General features: G+C 41.1%; 1 protein-coding gene across 1 annotated transcript in view; it reads left to right on the top strand.

Moving 5' to 3' along the window:
• Positions 1 to 17,075, top strand: part of UXS1 (UDP-glucuronate decarboxylase 1) — an 86,019-nt gene extending 68,944 nt beyond the window's left edge. Inside the window, exons 11-15 of the mRNA XM_019529588.1 lie at positions 4,972 to 5,015; positions 7,945 to 8,005; positions 9,856 to 9,913; positions 11,630 to 11,733; positions 16,260 to 17,075. Of these exons, the coding sequence (XP_019385133.1) occupies positions 4,972 to 5,015; positions 7,945 to 8,005; positions 9,856 to 9,913; positions 11,630 to 11,733; positions 16,260 to 16,391 (399 nt within the window). The 3' untranslated portion in view covers positions 16,392 to 17,075. The remainder of the gene's footprint in view (positions 1 to 4,971; positions 5,016 to 7,944; positions 8,006 to 9,855; positions 9,914 to 11,629; positions 11,734 to 16,259) is intronic.
• Positions 17,076 to 18,411: the final 1,336 nt, after the last annotated feature.

The raw sequence follows: 18,411 nt of genomic DNA, 5'->3' as shown, positions 1-18,411 counted from the left end.
GTCGAGTCTTTTCCAAATCGATTCAGAGGGTTCCAATTTCAATTCAGAGAGATTAAAGGGTCTGCTGATTTTGATTCAGATTTCATGATTCAGCCACCGAATTGGGCCATATCTCCGCGGAAATGAATCAGCTACCAAAGCTTCACACAGCCCTAATGGAGATTCCACAGCCTTTCTGGGTAACCTATTCCAGTGTTTTGCTATCCTCCTAGTGAGAAAATTCTTCCTAATATCTAACCGAAACTTCCTTTGCAGCAGCTTGAGACCATTACTCCTTGTTCTGTTATCTGCCACCACTGAGAACAGTCTAGTTCCAACCTCTTGAACCTCACTTCAGGTAGCTGCTATTAAATCCCCTCAGTCTTCTCTTCTCTAGACAAAATAAGCCCAGTTCCCTCAGCCTCTCCTCCCCTCACTATTTTTGTTGCCCTCCACTAGACTCTCCAATTTGTCCACATCCTTTCTTTAGTGGGGGGCCCAAAACTGAACACATTACTCCAGATGCATTCTCACCAGTGCTAAATAGAGGGAAATAATCACTTCCTTTGTCGTGCTGGCAACACGCCTAACAATGCAGTCCAATATGCCATTAGCCTTCTTGGCAACAAGGGCATGCTGCTGGCTCATATTCAGTTTATTGTCCACTGTAACCCCCAGGTCCTTTTCTGCAGAGCTGTTGCTTAACCAGTCAGCCTTCAGCCTGTACTGTTCATGAAATTGTTCTGTACTAAGTGCAGGACTTAGCACTTGTCCTTGTTGAACCTCTAGGAGATTCCTTTTGGCTCAATCCTCCAATTTGTCTAGGTCATTCTGAATCTTAGCCCTATCCTCCAATGCATCTACTATTCCCCCTAGCTTGGTGTCATCTGCAAACTTTCTGAGGGTGCACTCTATGCCATCTTCCAGGTTGTTGAAGATGTTGAACAAAACCAGCCCCATGACCAACCCCTGGGGCACTCCACTTGATACCTGCTCTTAACTAGACAGCAAGTCATTGATTACTACCCTCTGAACATGATGTTCCAGCCAGTTTCCTATCCACCTTACAGTCCATTCATCCAGACCATACTTCCTTAGCTTGCCTGTGAGAATGTTGTGAGAGACCGTATCAAAAGCCCTGCTAAAGTTAAAGTTCACATCCACTGCTCTCCCTGCATCCGAAGAGTCGGTCACCTCATGATAGAAGGTAATCAGGTTGGTCAGGCAAGACTTGCACTTGGTGAATCCATGCTGACTGTTCATTTTTAAGCACCTTCTTCTCCAAGTGCTTAGAAATAGATTCCTTGAAGATCTGCTCCATGATTTTTCCAGGGATTAAAGGGAGGCCGACTGGTCTGTAGTTCCTTGGATTCTCCTTTTTCCCTTTCTTAGACATGTGTACTACGTTTGCCCTTTTCCAGTTGTCCTGGACCTCTCCTAATCATCATGAGTTTTCAAAGAATATGGCCAGCAGCTCTGCAGTCGCACCAGCCAATTTCCTCAGTACCCTCAGGTGCCACCCATCTAGCCCCATGGACTTGTATATGTCCAGCTTTTCTAAATAGTCCCCAAGCTGTTCTTTCACCATTGTTGGCTGCTCATCTCCTCCCTAGCCAACTGCAAAGTTAGTACACATGTTTTAGGTCTAACTTTATAGCTAGCTGGAGGTTTTATTATCCTGTGATAGCAACTTTGCACTTGTAGCTGGTCTCTAGGTAATTGTGCAATTAACCAGTTAATTGCACAATACCTGGGAAGTGTAGAAGGAGCCTTAATTTTTTTATTCTTTGCTCCCATGCTTTTTCTTCCAGGTAGGTATTATGTATACATCAAATTTAGCCAAGACACGACATAATGACTTTGTGTATTACTGTAGTATTATTAAATGTGCCACAGTGAATTGATAATACCAGTGTTTACAAAATGTGTTCCATTAAGGATTTTAGTAGCTAGACAAATCCACCCGCAGCTTTGAAACACTGCAGACTCAACGCATAAGTGGAGCTATCAAATACATCTTGTATGAAGAGTTATTGCTAGATGGAAGACAGAACTGTGAGAGAGTATTTCCATATGGTGTTAAATGAATCACTTAGATAAAGACTTAAATATTTTTCTTATTTGTTCCCACTTAGTGCACTTCTTTTCCAAAATAAAGGGGGTCTTATTTGTTCTCTAAATCATCATTAGCTATCCCTCACTACAAGGATGATGTCTACCAAGGCAGGGGATTACGAGCGAATTTTAAGGTGGCTTGGGAGTCCAGTCCATGCTCTGCTAAGGTTTTTTCCACACATAGGACCAGGGATGCCTTGAGTGCGGCACAACTGTTGGCCGGGATGTTATGTGCTTTCCTTCCTCCTGTGCCATTTGTTGGCTTCCTGAGCAAGACAGTTCGCTTTGAAATGGGTTGTAGCTTATGTATGGAGCAATACCATTGAGACTTGTTACCAACCAGCACTTCCCAATTTGTGGGGTTGATGCCACCTTTCTTAAGGTGTGCTTTCAGGGTATCCTTGTAGTGTTTTCTCTGTCCTCCGTGGGTCCTCGTACCATGACTAAGTTGAGAGAAGAGGACTTGCTTTGGGAGATGAATCCTATGTTTGATTTCTAGATCAAGACTGACTGGGAAAAATGACTGCCAAGGTATGGGAAATGCTTGATGTTTTTCAGGGGTTCTCCATCAATAGTAATTTCTGGGGGGAGGGGGCAGGTTGCGCTGGGGCAGGCTGATGAACACCTTTGTCTTCCTAATGCTAAGGAAGAGTCTCAGGGTACGGTGGGCACCTGAAAATAGATCAAAGGTGGACTGCAAATCAGTCTCAGTGTGCATGAGGAGTACACAGTCGTCAGTGTACTGAAGGTCAGTGATTCCAGTCTTGGTAGCTTTTGTTTTGCTGTGAAGTCACTGCAGATTGAAAAGCTGACCATCCATTCAATACTCAACCCCAGTTCCGGGATCAAGGCTGTCACAGATGAGAATCAAAATTACCACAAGATAGATGGAAAACAGGGTTGGGGCGATGGCGCGTGGCACCAGTACGAATGGTAAATGGGTCCATCTCTGACCCATTGAAAGGACTGTGGCAGTCATCCCATCATGGAGTAGCCTGAGGATACTGAACTTCAGTCGACAACAAAACCTAGCCAGCACCTTCCATAAAGCTTCACTATTGATGGAATCAAAGGCCTTGGTTAGGTCAATAAATGCCATAAACAGCTCCTGGTGTTGCTCTCTACACTTCTCCTGGATCTGTCTTGCAACAAAAATCATGTTGGTGGTGCCCCGAGGTGGTCTAAAGCCACACTGGGATTCTTGAAGATATCTTTGGCAAGAGGATGGATGGAGGTGATTCAGAAGGATGCAAGTAGAAATCTTTCCAGCAACGGAGAAGAGGGACAATACTCAGTAGTTCCCACACACTGTCTTCTCCCCTTCCTTGAATATAGTCACAAAGTCGTAATTTTGTAAGTCAGGTGGAGCTTCCTTGTTAACCCATATTTTGATGAAAAGGTGGTGAAGTTTTTGTGCTAGTGTTGTGCTTTGAAGACCTCTGCAGAGATGCCATCTGTGCCTGGCACGTTATTGTTTTTGGTCTGAATTATGGCACACCAGACTTCCTTGAAGGATGGGGGATCGGCAAGACGTCCTATTACTGGGTGTTGATGAATGGATTCAGTGGTGGCTGAGACCTCAGATTCACAGTTGAGTAAATCATATGTAACAGAATGTTTCACAAACCTGGCACTGGTCATGCTTTTAACTACATGATTGTAAACCCTTGCTAGATGCATTTATCATTATTCTTTGACTGCGTCACCTGTTCTCTAGCAATATCTCTTCCAAGAGCTCTTGACCCACCAACATACTAAAGACTGTAAAGCAGCTAACGTTTTTAAAGGCAAGTTGCTATAGTATTGTTTTATGTGATTAAGACCTTTCTTATGTGTGGGAAGTAACTAGCTTAAAAAGAAAGCCCAGGGGTCAGGAAGGCTATTTATGCGTATTGGAGTGCTGTGGAAGACGAGTGTAGGGGAGCAAGGCACTAGATCTCTGACATCATTGCTGGTTGGGAACAGGGCCATATAGTGCAGCTGTGTAGGTGGGCAGCTCTGTTCCTGGCACATGGCTGGCAGACAACTGTAGCAGTGGTTATTCCCACCACCTCTCCTCCCACCCTCCTAGTGCCTTAGGCTGCTGCCCTGGCCGCCCACCCTCACTTACACAACTGGTGCAGTGAGACGTGGGTGTGTAGGCAGGAGGACGCACAACTCTGTAGGATTTAGAAGCTTCTTCACAAGAGTCTTAAGCTTGATGTGGTGATGAACTGGGGAGTGCAGTAAGTGTGTGGACTGGGACAGTTAGGTGATGTGATCAGGCAGAGAAGATGACTTAAACAGCTGCAATGTGTATGAAGTGAAGAGGGGCTACAGTGGTGGGTGATTGAAGGTCCTGACAGAAAGAAGGGTGATAGTCGAGACAAGCGAAAAATATCTGGATGAGTTTACTTTGTAGATTGCAAGAAAGGGTTTGGTCTCAGAAGTATATAAGACTTGGCAAGATTTGCATTTTTCCCTGGAACTAACGCACGGGTGTGGGGGGAACACAGGTTTTGGAGGTGGTGCACAGGGCTGGAGACGAAATGGTAGCACTGTGGGGCAGTGGGTGGCAGCAACGGGCAGTTTGTGTGTGTGTGTGTGTGTAAAACCAAAGTAGGTATTTTGATTATTTTTATATAAAAATATCTACTTTGGTTAGTTTGAAAGGTACAAATCTACCACCTTCTAAGGTGGGCTTCTGCAACTTGGTGTCATTGCTGGGGGAAGGGTGGGGGAGAGGAAGAGGAGGAGATGACCCTTCTGTAAGATGAGCTGCCACTAGGAAATGCTAGTCTTGGTCCTGTGTCCCGTGTTTGGGCCTCCAGTGGGCATGGCTGTCTACTGAAGATGCACCCTCTTTTTTCATGTTCCTATAACTTTTGTGTTTTTCAGGTCTATGGCCCTGGAACTCAGACTAGAGCATTTCAGTATGTCAGGTAAGGCTCATTTCCACCATCTAACATTTACTTGAATAGCCCAACATTCTTAAGGCTCGATCTGCTCTATGTAACATAAAGCAAAATGGGAAAGGTATGCCTGGTTAACTTATTTTTTTTATGTTGAAAATAAAGCATTCCAAAATATAAACTATACTTTTTAAAAGGAAGACGGTTGTATCACATAAATAGTCTGTAGTCATTTTTGTTCCTCCTTACTAGAAAAGGGCATGTTCTGTTTCACTTCTCAGGATTGTTGCAGCTTTAGTGGCTTGACTTGTTCTTGCATCCTAATGCACTGCTGCCACCTAGTGTCCATTGGTAGCATGTTATCAGACCACTGTCAGATCTAGGTTGAGGCTTTGTGTGCATTTAGTTTTTTGCCACAGATGTTCTTACCCCACTGGAGCAGTGCATCAGGTTGTCTTCAGGGGAAACAGCACCTTGCGAGTTTGTGAATATGTATACCCTGGGGAGTGAGGGTTTGCATTGACTAAAAACCCTATATGCAAGATCAGAATATGTTAGTTATCAGACTTCTTTCTTGGGAGAGAGATTAGAGCAATGACATTCTGAAGTTTTTATTCCCGATTTCCATGTTAAGTGCAACTAGAACAAGTAGAGCTTCAATTCACACATGGTTCTATTTTAAACCTTGCTTCAGACATCAGTTCTAAGAACTCAGGAGTTCTTAATTGCATGACACAGTGAATAGATGTTCCAATGGGTTTTTTTTAATTAAAAAAAAATGCTGATTCTTTTATTACTTGTTTGGATAACAACATGGTAGCATTTTTCTCATTTGTTCACACAACTTTGTGGTAGCAATAGCACATAATAGAATTCCCTTGGGCGTTTGGGGTTCCTTCTAGCATTTTTTGGATTATTTAGTGACTCAGGCATCAGGAGTGCACAGATTTATGCATGTAAAACACATACATAACTATATACATGTACATTATTTTCAGTACTGATAGCTGTCCCATTTTTTTCAATGAGGACTGTTTTTGCTTCAAGGTAAGCATGTGTAGAAGGCTTTCAAGGACTGAAGAAATTTCTAATAACATCCAGAATATGGAACACTGAATCTCTTTTCCACCTAATATCACTCTACATGTTTTCAAATTCTGCCAGTTGTCTGGAATGGCTTAAACAGGGGTGTTCCTGCCCTGAGAAGGGATTTTGACTAGATGATCCTTGAATAGGGTCCTGGACAGTGAAGCCTTGTGCCCTGACTACGCAGAAGGGAGACGAGCATTTCCGTGGCACAGAATTGTTGTCTCATAAGAGCATAAGCAGTACCATACTATGTCAGACCAGTGATTCACCCAGGCCACTATCTTGTGTCTGCAGTAGCAGATGCTTTAGTGGGAGAATACATGAACAGGGTATAGCTAAACTAATCCATCTCTTGTCATACCTTCCCTGACATCTGGCATCATTGGTTTAGGATGTCAGAATTAATCCCCAACTTTTCTGTTTAAATAGCTATTAATGGATCTGTCCTCCATGGATTTGTCTCACTTTAAGAAACCATTCTGATAGAAATGTGCCTACTGCTCCATGGAGCAGTGTATTGCAGTGCATCTGACGTAATGGCTCCTAAAGGAGTATGAAGCTTGGAGGACAGGGGAAATAATAAAATACTAATTTTTTCAGTACTTCAGAATTCCTTGGGGGGTTTTGTCTCCCTTCCACATGACAGTAGAGGAACATGCTGTCTGTATCTCCCTGAAATATGTGCTTTTGCTGTAGCTATTTATCCTTCTAAAACTAACATTCAGCTCAGTAAATGTCAAGCACCAGGGTACTTGCTAAATGTAGAAATTAGCCAGCCATTGAGTTTCTAGTTGATATGTACTGTGGACTTCCAACTGTAATACATGTAACAGGTAAACCTCTTGGGCCCCAGGAGCCCCTTAGGGTCACTGATGTCTGTTTATCCAAAGAGTTCTAGAAACGAACTCCAGTTGTTCACACTTCACAGCCAGAGACCACTTTATGAAAACAAAACCTAAAGCACTCTACATCAGTAATATTCAACCTTTTGGCCCTTCAGGCCAGATAAAGAGTGCAGGTGGGGCCAGGCCACAGGTCAAACTGGATCCTGTGCCCCAGGATTAGACTCGCATACCCAGATCTGGATCATGCTTCCCCTGCCTGACCTGGTGTGCTGGCATTGAGGCCCCAGGTCCCTTGGCCACCTCCACCCAGTCCTATATGTGTAGATCAAGCCTTCAGGAACCCATACTGCCCCAGCCCAGCCCCCCCAGTACAAGGATTAGGGCCCCAGACCCCATGCCTGGCCCCCCATGCAGAGGTTGGGACCCTAGGCCTTGTGCTATCTCTACCTGGCCCTGCATGCTGCAATCAGGGCCCTATGCTACCTTTGCCAGGCTCTGTGCAGTAGGATCAGGGCAGCAGGGTGCCATACTGCTTCCACACAGCCCTGCATGCAGCGATCAGGCTCTAGGGCCCTACCACCTCTGTCCAGCCTCTCTTGTGAGGATTGGGCTCCCGGGCTCATGCTACTTCCATTGGACCTTGCACTCCAGGATGAGGCTCTTGGGCCCTGCACCTCCCTGTGTGCCAGATGGCTGTGGCTCTGTATGCTACCATGGGGAACCCCATGGGCCAAATGACAAGTTACCGGGTCCAGATCTAGCCTGTGGGCTAGGGGTTGAGAACGCTTACTCTGTGGCATGCCACAGGTTAAAAGGATGGGAGACAGACATCACCAGTGTCTTTCCCACTGCAGTCAGAGAACTAATTTGATTAACATGCTCTATATTGATTTCTTCATTTGTTGTCCAACTGAGCTGTTTCAGTGAGATTGTGAAGGGGCTGTGCATCTCTTTTTGGAATAAAAATTGTCTCTGTTCCTAGAAAAATGAATATGTATTCCATCTGCTCTTTCCCTTTTTTGCAGTGATCTTGTGAATGGGTTGGTGGCCTTAATGAACAGCAATGTCAGCAGTCCTGTCAACTTGGTGAGTATACAGTTCTGTCATTCAATTACATTTACTCTGCAGTAGTCTACCTTTCTTCCTTTTTCTTCCCTGTCATCAAAGTTGTTTTTTACAAGAATTAAATGTAATTAAGAGTATTTTGTCATGCACAAACAGTAGATTCAGCTTTACAAATAAGAGATTTTGCATGGTATTCTTCAGGCCCCTGTATCCCAGATCTTAACACTGATTTGAATGATAGAATCTTGCCATATATATTGAATTTCAAAGTATTTAACTTTTTGTTCAATAGACTAACTCTTAGAAGAGGAAGGCAGAGTAAACAGAATACTGAAATGCTCTAGTTTCAATGCATAGAAAACGCTTCTCGTTGGATTTGGTCTGAGGGGGTTGGGATTGGGTAGAAGTCTTATACTGTTTTTGTAAAACAGTATTAGACTTTTATACTGTTGCATAAAAACAAGCTTGCTGTGTCCCATTTGTTTGTACCCATTTGCTTGGAGAGTAAAAGTAGGAGGAGGACATTTAAAATCTTTCATTTTTCTTGTGGGCCCACTCACCAGTTAGTTACTCAGCACTGCAAGACATTTGTTTGCTAGTTTAGTCTCATGTTTGCAAATTGTTTTAAATATTTGGAAAGAGATTTATCTGTTTCTTTACAAATGTTTCTCAACCACTCTGCAAGTTTTGTCTCAGTCTGTTGTGTTACATCTGTACCTCAATAAATGTACAACCTGGGGTTGATATACAAGACCTGGAGAGGTGAAAAATTGAGTTATGAAGAACTGGTGCCTTTGAACCCTCTTGAAAAGAAAGCAGGAGGGGAAAACAGGCTTCTGTTGATGCGCTGATAGTGGGAATTAATAGATATTTAGAAGACAATGAGATTTGCTGTAAACAGTGGGCTATTAAATGGGTATATGCAAAAATAAAGCATTTATTACGGTTGCATACTGAGTGCTTTGGCTTGGGGGCAGGATTGAAGGAGTTAAAGTTAAAATGTTGGGTTCCAAATACTGAGTATAATTTAGAAACAGTCTTAATATATCTTTAGCCCCGATTCAGCAAACCCTCAAGTTGCTGACCATTGAAATTAGGGGTCTTAAGGACATAAAGCACATACTTAAGTGCTTTGCTGAAGTCTGTTGCCTTGATATTGCACTGAGCTACATGGAGGCTGATTAATTAACTAGTTTTTTTATGGTCCCATTCCAAGGGACTGCATCCTTGATTTCGATGAAGCATTAAGTATAGGGGCCTGCCTGTGCATGTCTACTGCAAGATCAACACCTTTTGATTCTTTAATATATAGTTGTTAACTTGATACAACTTTCATCTGTGGACCAGTAATATAAAAAAGTAAAGAAAAAACAAAGTCTTTCACCTGTTTTGAGTAAATAGATGTTTTAGTTTGGTTTCTGCCTACAGTTTGTATGCTAAACTTTCCCGTTCAGCAAGATGTTGTATTTTTCAGACTACTGTTCCTGTTGACTCTATTAGGAGCCAGGGTTAAGCTAATGATAAATGGTTTTTTTTTAAATCCCATCCTAGATGAGCATTTTTTTGTTTGTTTATAAAGACGTTGCATATTTGTATTTTGTTTTAAAAAGGTCTGGAGAATCAGATAATTATACAATTGTATTTATAAATTGTGAATGCAAATGGTGTGTAGGGAAAGTTTTCTAATATCAGACAGTTTTGGTGGTGGTAAGTGGCTATTTCAAAATGGAATTGATATATGTAGTGTCCTTTCATTTAGGTCTTTCATTTACGTGATTATAATCCTGTTAGCTTTGTTTGGTCTGGCACAAATGAGCATTTTAAGATGCTTTTTAATTACTCCTTTAACCATTATCTTGTTTCATTCCTAGGGGAACCCAGAAGAACACACTATCCTAGAATTTGCCCAGTTAATTAAAAAACTTGTTGGTGAGTATGATAAGTGATTCTTGAGTGAAGGTCACCAGTTTTCTTATCAGTTGATAATTACTTGATTAGAGTATGTGTAATAAGGCTAATTGAATTCGTTTCTTTGGATTTCTTAACAGCAGTTTTATCAAGGACATGCAATTGTCTATGTTTGCTGTAATTAAATATTAGTCAGGTAAAAGATTCTGAATTTGGTTCAGGTTTCAATTATACTTCACTCAGTATTTCCTTTACTGAATGAATAACTTATTTTTTATGTGGCAGCGTATCACATTCCAGTAATCTGCGTATGCAGGCTGATGGATGCAAATGAAGAGTCTGTTCTATTTTTCCTTGCTGTATCCCATATTTAGTTCAAAGGAGAAGAGGCCGGGTACTTTTCTTTGGTAGTGCACCCCCCGCTCCAAAAATGCCCCCCATTCTCTGTATGTCTGGTAAAGGTTATATAGAGACTAGAAAGTCAACACCTAAAGAGGGAATTACCAGCTAGTCCTGAATACTGTAATCTATTTGGTCAGACCCCCAGCCCAGGTAAACTGTGTTTTACTGTACATGAGATTTGTCTTTTAAGAAAGAAAAAGCATAAGATGATTGCAGGCAGCAGGAAGGATACATACTATGACTTGTGGTTTAAATTCAGTGTAGGAATCACGCACAAACTTCCTGCCACATTAATGTATTTATTCAGAAAAGTTTACAGGAAAAAGAATGTAGGTCAGTAAAGTACATTATCAGGTGAAATGCTTCATGGGTTTTAGCTATGGTCCTTCCTGGCATTTTTCTCCATGTACACTTTTCCCACCAGTCTCAAAGGCCTCATCTTGTAGCACTCTCTTTTTTTTTTTTTCTCCTTTCATTTCTCCAACCTACCCACTGAGGGCTTGATGCAATTCGCTCCAAAGCCAGTCCTGACGGACTTGGTCAGAGAGGATGCTGGAGAATGTATGGCAAGCTGTGCCTCTCTTTCCTGTTCCTGCTGTTGAATGTGCTGTTTTTACAGACTTATCAAATCCTATGAGACTGGAGAAGAAAGGACTTGACCTAAGTCTTGAATGTGGTTTCCTTGTGTCAAGAAAAATGCAGTGTCACTAAGCTAAATAAACTATATGGTATCCTCCTCAGTTTTCAAACCCTTGATTATCTAAATAGAAGCATTGTTTTATTAACTTGAAGATGTTGGAATTGTGTAATATGCATCTCTTTTAAAGCTTTCTGCTCTTAAGTTTGATATAGTAACTTTTAACTGTTGGTATTATGTAACCATTTTAAGTTTTATTATATTTAATATCTGTACTATTCAACTTGGTATGGTCTAACATTATATTTCCTGTGTAAGCATGAATAATTTCACACACGATGCCACAGTTTCACTTACTGGATCAATTTAAATGATCCGAATGGTTTTTTGGTAGGTGCTTTCCAAAGGAGTTTGGATAACCAAGGATATACTGTATCTCTATTTGCCAGGCTTCACTGCTTGCTAACTCAAATATGCTCCCTTGTACCTTAATATAGTGTGGGATGTTTTGGACTTGCCTAAAGCATATAGTCATCTAAACAATCTGTCATAATTGTTTACTCCTCACATAAAAGCAAGGCTTGAGGCACTTGGGGGAAAAACTGGGAATAACCTAAATAGGCTTTAGAGGGACCTCTTCACAACTGGAAAATGTATCAACTGAATCTATGGTAAACACTGAGGATTTTATTTGACAGGCAGTGGAAGTGAAATCCAGTTTCTCTCAGAAGCACAAGATGACCCTCAAAAAAGAAAGCCAGACATCAGGAAAGCCAAATTATTGCTTGGCTGGGAACCTGTGGTATGTAAATTGGATCTACTATGGCATTATATATAAAAATATGGAAAATGTTTTTTATGGTGGTTGTCTGTTTTTATAAAAGTAGATGTCCTGGAGTTGTTACATTTATTTTAAAGAAAAGCATTCCATGTGCAAGCATCATAAGGTATTATGTCTGTTATTGAAACCCTTACTTTTTTCGGAAGTACTGGGTAACATATATGGTCAGTGATCTGCAGAAGCTGAAAATAGATTATTGCTATGCTTCTATCACAATTGTACCATCCTGCCTTAAAATCTCCACATCCATGAAATACATGAAAGGTACTTAAGTAGCAGCAACAACAACAACTACCCTTCATATGATTAATAAGAGTTATTGGCAAGGGGATAGTCCAGCATAAGCCTGTCAGTACCTACAAAATATGAGGTATGTCATACATATGTCTGATGAATTTATTCATGTAATCATCCTCCCTATTCAGTGTGGCAGTCCAATTTTGAAAAAAAATAGTTTATTTTTCATGTGGATTTTTTTAATGCAAACTAAAATGGAACGTCTTCATATTCTGATGTTTGAGATCCTTTTAAAGACGGTTGCAACATCTTTTGAATCAATGAGCTTAGTCAAGTCGATTGTGAGGGGTAACAGAAAAACTAATAAAAACCTCCATAGCTGGATAAAAGTGTAGTGGACTTCTAGGGCATGTCCAAATAAGCACAGATGTGCAGTATGTGGTGCTGTAAACACATTTGCAGCACCACTTACTGCACAGTCTGGTGTTCTCTGCACTGCAAGGGCACGCTACCATGCTGCTCTAGTTTGTTTTTTTCCCCCCAGGGTTTTTTTTTTTTCTTTTTACTTCTGGATATCCAGGGGTCAGAAAAACTATGGAAAAAACCTGAAACAGTGCATGCTCAGGCAGCATGTGTTGCTAAAAAGCAGAGCCATGCTGCAGCTACCAGCCAGACTCCCCCAGACAGGATCACTGTAGCTTCAGCTCCAGAAGGCCTCCAGGACCCCAGGTAAGGCAGCTGGGGCCAGTACAGTGCTCCTCTACACCACCCGGGGCAACTTGCTGCACACCAGATTGCACGTGGCATGGGCATCCTCCAGAAACGAGAAGCGGTGGTGCAAGGTGCACTGCCACTACTTATCCCTGGGGAACCAAACATCCATTCACATCTGGACATGCCCCTAGTGTCTTTCTACGCTTGAAGTTTAACTGGTTTTAAGGTACTATCTAAGTTTTAACAAACACTCTTATGAGATCCTTATTTCTGTTTAGTCATAGAAGCATAGGGTTGAAAGAGCCTTCAAGGAGTACCCAATCCAGTCCCCTTGACAGAATCGGTATAGGCTCCCCTTACGCTATTGCACATAAATGTCTGTCTTTTCTAAAAAACTTCTAGCAAAGACTATTCCACAACTGCCCTTGGCAGTTTCTTCTATTTTTCCTACTGTTCTGACTGTAAGAATTTTTTTGTCCCTCTGAGTATAAAGCCATGGTTTTGTGCCCTGTCCCTTGTGGCGGGAGAGAACAGTTCTCCTTCGTGGCAACCTTTCAAATATTTGAAAACTGCTTTCAAATTTCACTCCCATTTCATTTCCACCAATCACATTTTCACATACCTAGTTCTCTCAGCCTTTCCACCATATGGCTTGCATTCCAACCCTTTCATCATCTCTTTCACTCAGCTCTGAATCCTCCCAAGTTTCTCCACGTCTTTCTTGAATTCTGGTGCCCAGAACTGCTTTCTGTTCTAGCTTAGGCCTAATAAGTGAAGTGTTTCTGTCGCTTCCTGTTTCTATCTTACAGCCCAAAACTGCATTTGATTTTTGGAGATTGCATCATTTTGCTATCTCATGTTGAGTCTGTGATCCACTACAACTCCCAGATCCTTCTCATAATAACAACGGCTTAGGTAGTTGTTTCCTGTTCTGTATTGGTGCATTTAGTTTCTATTCCCTAATGAAATTCAATACAGTTCTTTTTTTTTCTTACCTAGTCTATCAAGTCTCTAATAATCTGTCAGGATTCTTTCGGATTCTGAGCCTGGTCTCCCAAGTGTTTGTAAACTCTCCCAGTTTTTGTCATCTGCAGACTTGATCAGAAAGTTCTCTGTTCCCTAGGTCCAAATAATTAATAGCTTCACCTGTTTCCAAAGCCAATTTAAGCATCTCTGTGTAGAACTATTTAGAAATGTCTCCTTGCATAAACAGCCCCTAAAGGTAGAATTTCTCAAAGCCCTCAGGGTTGGTTTGAGGCATTTTGCCACTCACTTCACTGAGAACAGATTTCAGTTTATGACCAAACATGTTTAAAGATCCAGTATAAATTTGCTTTATATTAAAGGATGGTCATACCTAATGGAGAACTAATTATTTATTAATCTGGGAACATAGTTGCATGTACTGCTGTTTGGGGATTGGAAGCACCTAGGATTTGTTGTGGGTAGCAGTTAGATGTGCTCAGTACACCAGAGCTGTCAAAAATAGTAAATAAGCACTCATACTGCATTAAGCAGGCGGGGAAAACTAAATAAAATATTTATAATACCATTATGTATGTTTTCGCTGAGTGCCCCTGTCCACGTACACTCTTAACAAAAGCCCAACTCTTCCTCCTTCCTAAAAACAGCTCTTCAAAGAGAGAGAATATTCTTTCTCCTGTCTCTTTGTTTTAGCTATCTGCTTACAGAGCCACTTAAGTGACCAGGGCAACTAACTATTCTTTATTCAGTCACTACAGAACTTAGTAGCTGTTTTTCCAGCATCCAGTGCTGGTTCCTGGGAAATCAATTTGAAAACAAATTCTAGTATAGATGCACCAGTAGTGGCCAAAGACTAATCCAGTCCTTCAGAGCACTGCTTCTCACCAGCGACTGCTAAGCCCTGTTAGTTAGCCACTGTCTGCTTGATATGAGCATGAAGGTTTACAGTTTTTGTGGGATCTATGAAGAACTGAGAAGTTCAGTGTCTGGGATCACTGATTTTTTTTCTGCTGATATTGCCATTATTTTTCTTTATTAATTTATATATGATGTTGCTTTTTTATTGTTTCTCTATATATTATGTATAAAATATGTCATTAGAAGAAGCTATGTTTAAAAAAAAAAACTATTGGAGATACTATAAAAACAAAAAACTGAAATCCTTTCCTTACAGACCAGCTCTTGACTTCAGCTGCTATCAGAGAAAAAGATCTCTGGCAGTAGCTAAAGTCAAGAATTAGATTCTAAGGAAAGGGTTTCAGATTTTTTTATGGTCAGATTTGTTTTTTTGCTTTATTTTGTTTTCCCTTGCCCCAAATACTAAGCTGAGGCTCTTGTACCCATTGTATGCAATACAAAGCCTGACAGCATTTAAACTCTAGGACAGGGGTTGGCAACCCTCAGCACACATGCTAGAGCATGGCACGTGAGGTTGTTTTGCTCAGTACGCCACAGCTGGTCCAAGCTCTGGGCTGCTGCCACACAGAGGCTGGGTTGCTTGCAGGGAGGCTGCAAGCCCTGCTGTGAGCAGCCTGGTCTCCATGGGAGGCAGCAACTGCCCAGAGTCCGAGCTGGATATATAAACGGCTGCACCGGGCTCCATGGCAGCGGCTGCATGCACACCGCAGGGCACACTGCTGGGATGGGGCCCTCCCTCTGCCATCTGCCCAGAGGCGCACGTGCACCTGCTGCCAGCAACAAGGATCGGGCCTCTCGCAGCTCCCCTGCCATCTGCCTCTGGCTCACCAAGTCTAGATGTGGGTCAAGGTTGAAGTGTTTTTGGCACTCCAGCCAAAAACATTGCTGACTCCTGCTCTAGGACATAGCTGGCAGTTGGTAAAGCATAATTGCTATTCCATCTCAGGTGGTAATGTGAGCAAGAGGAGAGAACTGGACTTAAAAAGCTTGTGTAATTTACTGTCATGTCCCTGCATCCATACACTGAAGTGCTTAAAACCAGAAAAAGAATAGGAAAAAATGGTGTTCATACACCTGCACAAATAACTAGGATTAAACAAAGTTTTCAAAAAGAAGTGAGGCAGTCAGTTCCTCATAACATATGCAGTTAAGTGCCAGTTTGCCTAGTGGTGGTTTATGTTCCCAATTCTATATCTTAGTGCAACAATTTTTAAATGAAATGTTAAACCTAGGTGAGCCTCACCCTTTACAGAGCATGCCAAGAGGATGATCTTTTAATATAATTTAAAACAACCCAAAGGCATTTTTTTCATTTCCTTCTTACAGATGTATACCGAAACAATATATTGGTTTGTTTTTGCCCCCAGAAGTAAGCTGTGTTGCTGTTTAGAATAAAATGGGGTATTTCTAGCTTAGTATATGAAACCTAGATACAATAGGTAGATGCATTAGAAATGCTTAGGCAGGCTGTAACCAGTGTGTGGTGCTGTTAATGTTTTATATGGATAAAGATTTAAAGGACTTTAAAGCAATGTGTGTGTAGCTGGAACTTGGCCATAACGACAGACGCTGTGATGACAGTAGCTAAGTCCTGTAGGTTGATGAGACACTCACACTCTCTCTCTTTGAAACAGGTCCCATTGGAAGAAGGCTTGAATAAAGCAATTCATTACTTCCGTAAGGAACTTGAATACCAGGCAAACAATCAGTATATCCCTAAGCCTAAGCCTGCAAGGATAAAAAAGGGAAGAACAAGACATAACTGAAAACTGTTACAGAGGACAGGAGACACTCTAATTTGCATTTAACAAGATGTAATTTTTTTTTACATAAGAGAGACTTTGAAACAAGTATCAAGAACAAACTGGAATTTCATTCTGAAGCTTGCTTTAAAGAAGTGGATGTGCCTAAAAAAACAAACAAAACAAAACCCTTCAAATCTTGCCTTGCACTTTTTAAATCTGTCTTTTTATGTAAAATAGAGTAGAGACATCTTCGAGTATCTTCAAGTTTTATATCTTGCTGTGAGATCATTTGTTGTGACTGTCTTTGACAGTTTTATTTACTGGTTTCTTTGTGAAGCTGAAGATGAACATAAATGGGATGGGAAATGCCAATTTATTTATAAAAATGGGTACTATAAATCAGACGTTATACTATGCATCAGAGAAAACTTAGCAGTATTGTCAGGTGAGTGAAACACTGGCATTTAGTATATAGAGGTATAAAAGAATTCTGTATGAAAGCTTTACATATTCTTTAAATCAGAGTTTTTTCAAAGGTTTAGTTTTAGTTGCACACTTGAATTTGAAATATTTTCATTAATTATCATGAATAAGGATATTTTAAATCACTACTGTGTTGTGCGTACTCTGGGAAAAAAGTTAATGTATTATTGGTTACCAGTGGTTGAATATGCTATTTTAATAAAATGTTGAAACTTCTGCTAATGGGTTCCCCTTTTCAGTTAAACATTCAAACAAGAGAAAAATTTTGTCCATATCAAATGTTTGGGTTTTTTAACAGTTCACAGTTATGAGAACAGATGATGCTGTTGGAAGGCAGTGACTTAATTTTTTTTTCAATATCTAATTATTTTCTTGTCTCTTAACTGATCATTGGAAAGGTCTCTGAAATGTTTTTGTTAAAATGATCGTAGGTTAGTCAGATTTATAGTTAAGACTATGTAATTGTGTAATCCAGGTCTACATTGTTATGATGCAAAAGTTTAAAATACTGTAATTTCAGTGTCCTCAGAGAAAAGGGGAAAGTGGGGTGGTGTGGGGAGAGTAGGAAAGGGGAATGGAGGAATTCATACTTAAAAGCTTTTACTGAATCAGCAGGAAGTACACACTGTTCATGTCACAGTAGCCAAGATCTAGTTGGCTCCCTGTGTTATTGGCAAACTGATGAGCCCGTATTTTTAATGTTATTTAGGCATTACTTGGTGCACCCACACAAGACCTTTACTGCATGGTAGACTAATTAGCTCATCTACTTAGGCTGGAATAAACTAATGAACTCTTAAACAGGATAGTACTTGTAAATGCAAGTACTATCCTGCTGCAGAGTTTTTTACTCTGCAGCAGTGCACGTGTAGATAGTGAATGGGGCACAAGGGTGCTTCAGTGCAGGGGCTACCTGCCTGCCAGCTAGCCCTGCACTGAAGCACCCTCATGCCCTAGCCAGCTGCTCCGCAGCATGTTAATTCGAGGGGAGCAACCCTGGGCTGGCAGGCTGATAGACTGCTTCATCTGGGCTTAACATACTGCAGTCCCAGGCCCACATGCGGACATAGCACACAGGAGCAATAAACTCTGGAGTTGATTTATGCATGTTGATTGCATATGTAGATACTGTTCAAAATGGAAAGGTCTCAGTTACATTTTCAGAAGGGATTTAGGTACTACTTAGTCAATGCGATTTACACTATCACTTTTGAAAATGGGATTCGGCCATCTAAATCACTTGGACTTTGCAGCACTGAAAGTAGCAAAACCTTTTAAAATCTGGGCTGCAGGAGTGTGCTTTCTTTCTGGACTGTAGAACAAAAAACATCTTTTTGGATGTTGTAACATAGAGAAGAAGGAGTAATAATAAATGTCCATTTTCATGAAAGCCCACAGGAAGATCTGAATGATATGATACTGATAAATTCAGAAAGGTTTTTCAGATTGTATCAAAATGGTTAAGTATAGAGAGTCAAAAATACCAAGGCTGAACCAATTCAAACTTTGCAGGTTAATCTAAGCTATGTAGATTGAACCCATAGGCAAGTGAACAGAT

This window comes from Crocodylus porosus, unplaced genomic scaffold (genome assembly GCF_001723895.1).
Source record: "Crocodylus porosus isolate Cpor-Errol unplaced genomic scaffold, CroPor_comp1, whole genome shotgun sequence".
Taxonomy (NCBI): Eukaryota; Metazoa; Chordata; order Crocodylia; family Crocodylidae; genus Crocodylus; species Crocodylus porosus.
The sequence above is the reverse complement of the archived record's forward strand: the minus strand, read 5'-3'. Positions and strand labels throughout refer to the sequence as shown.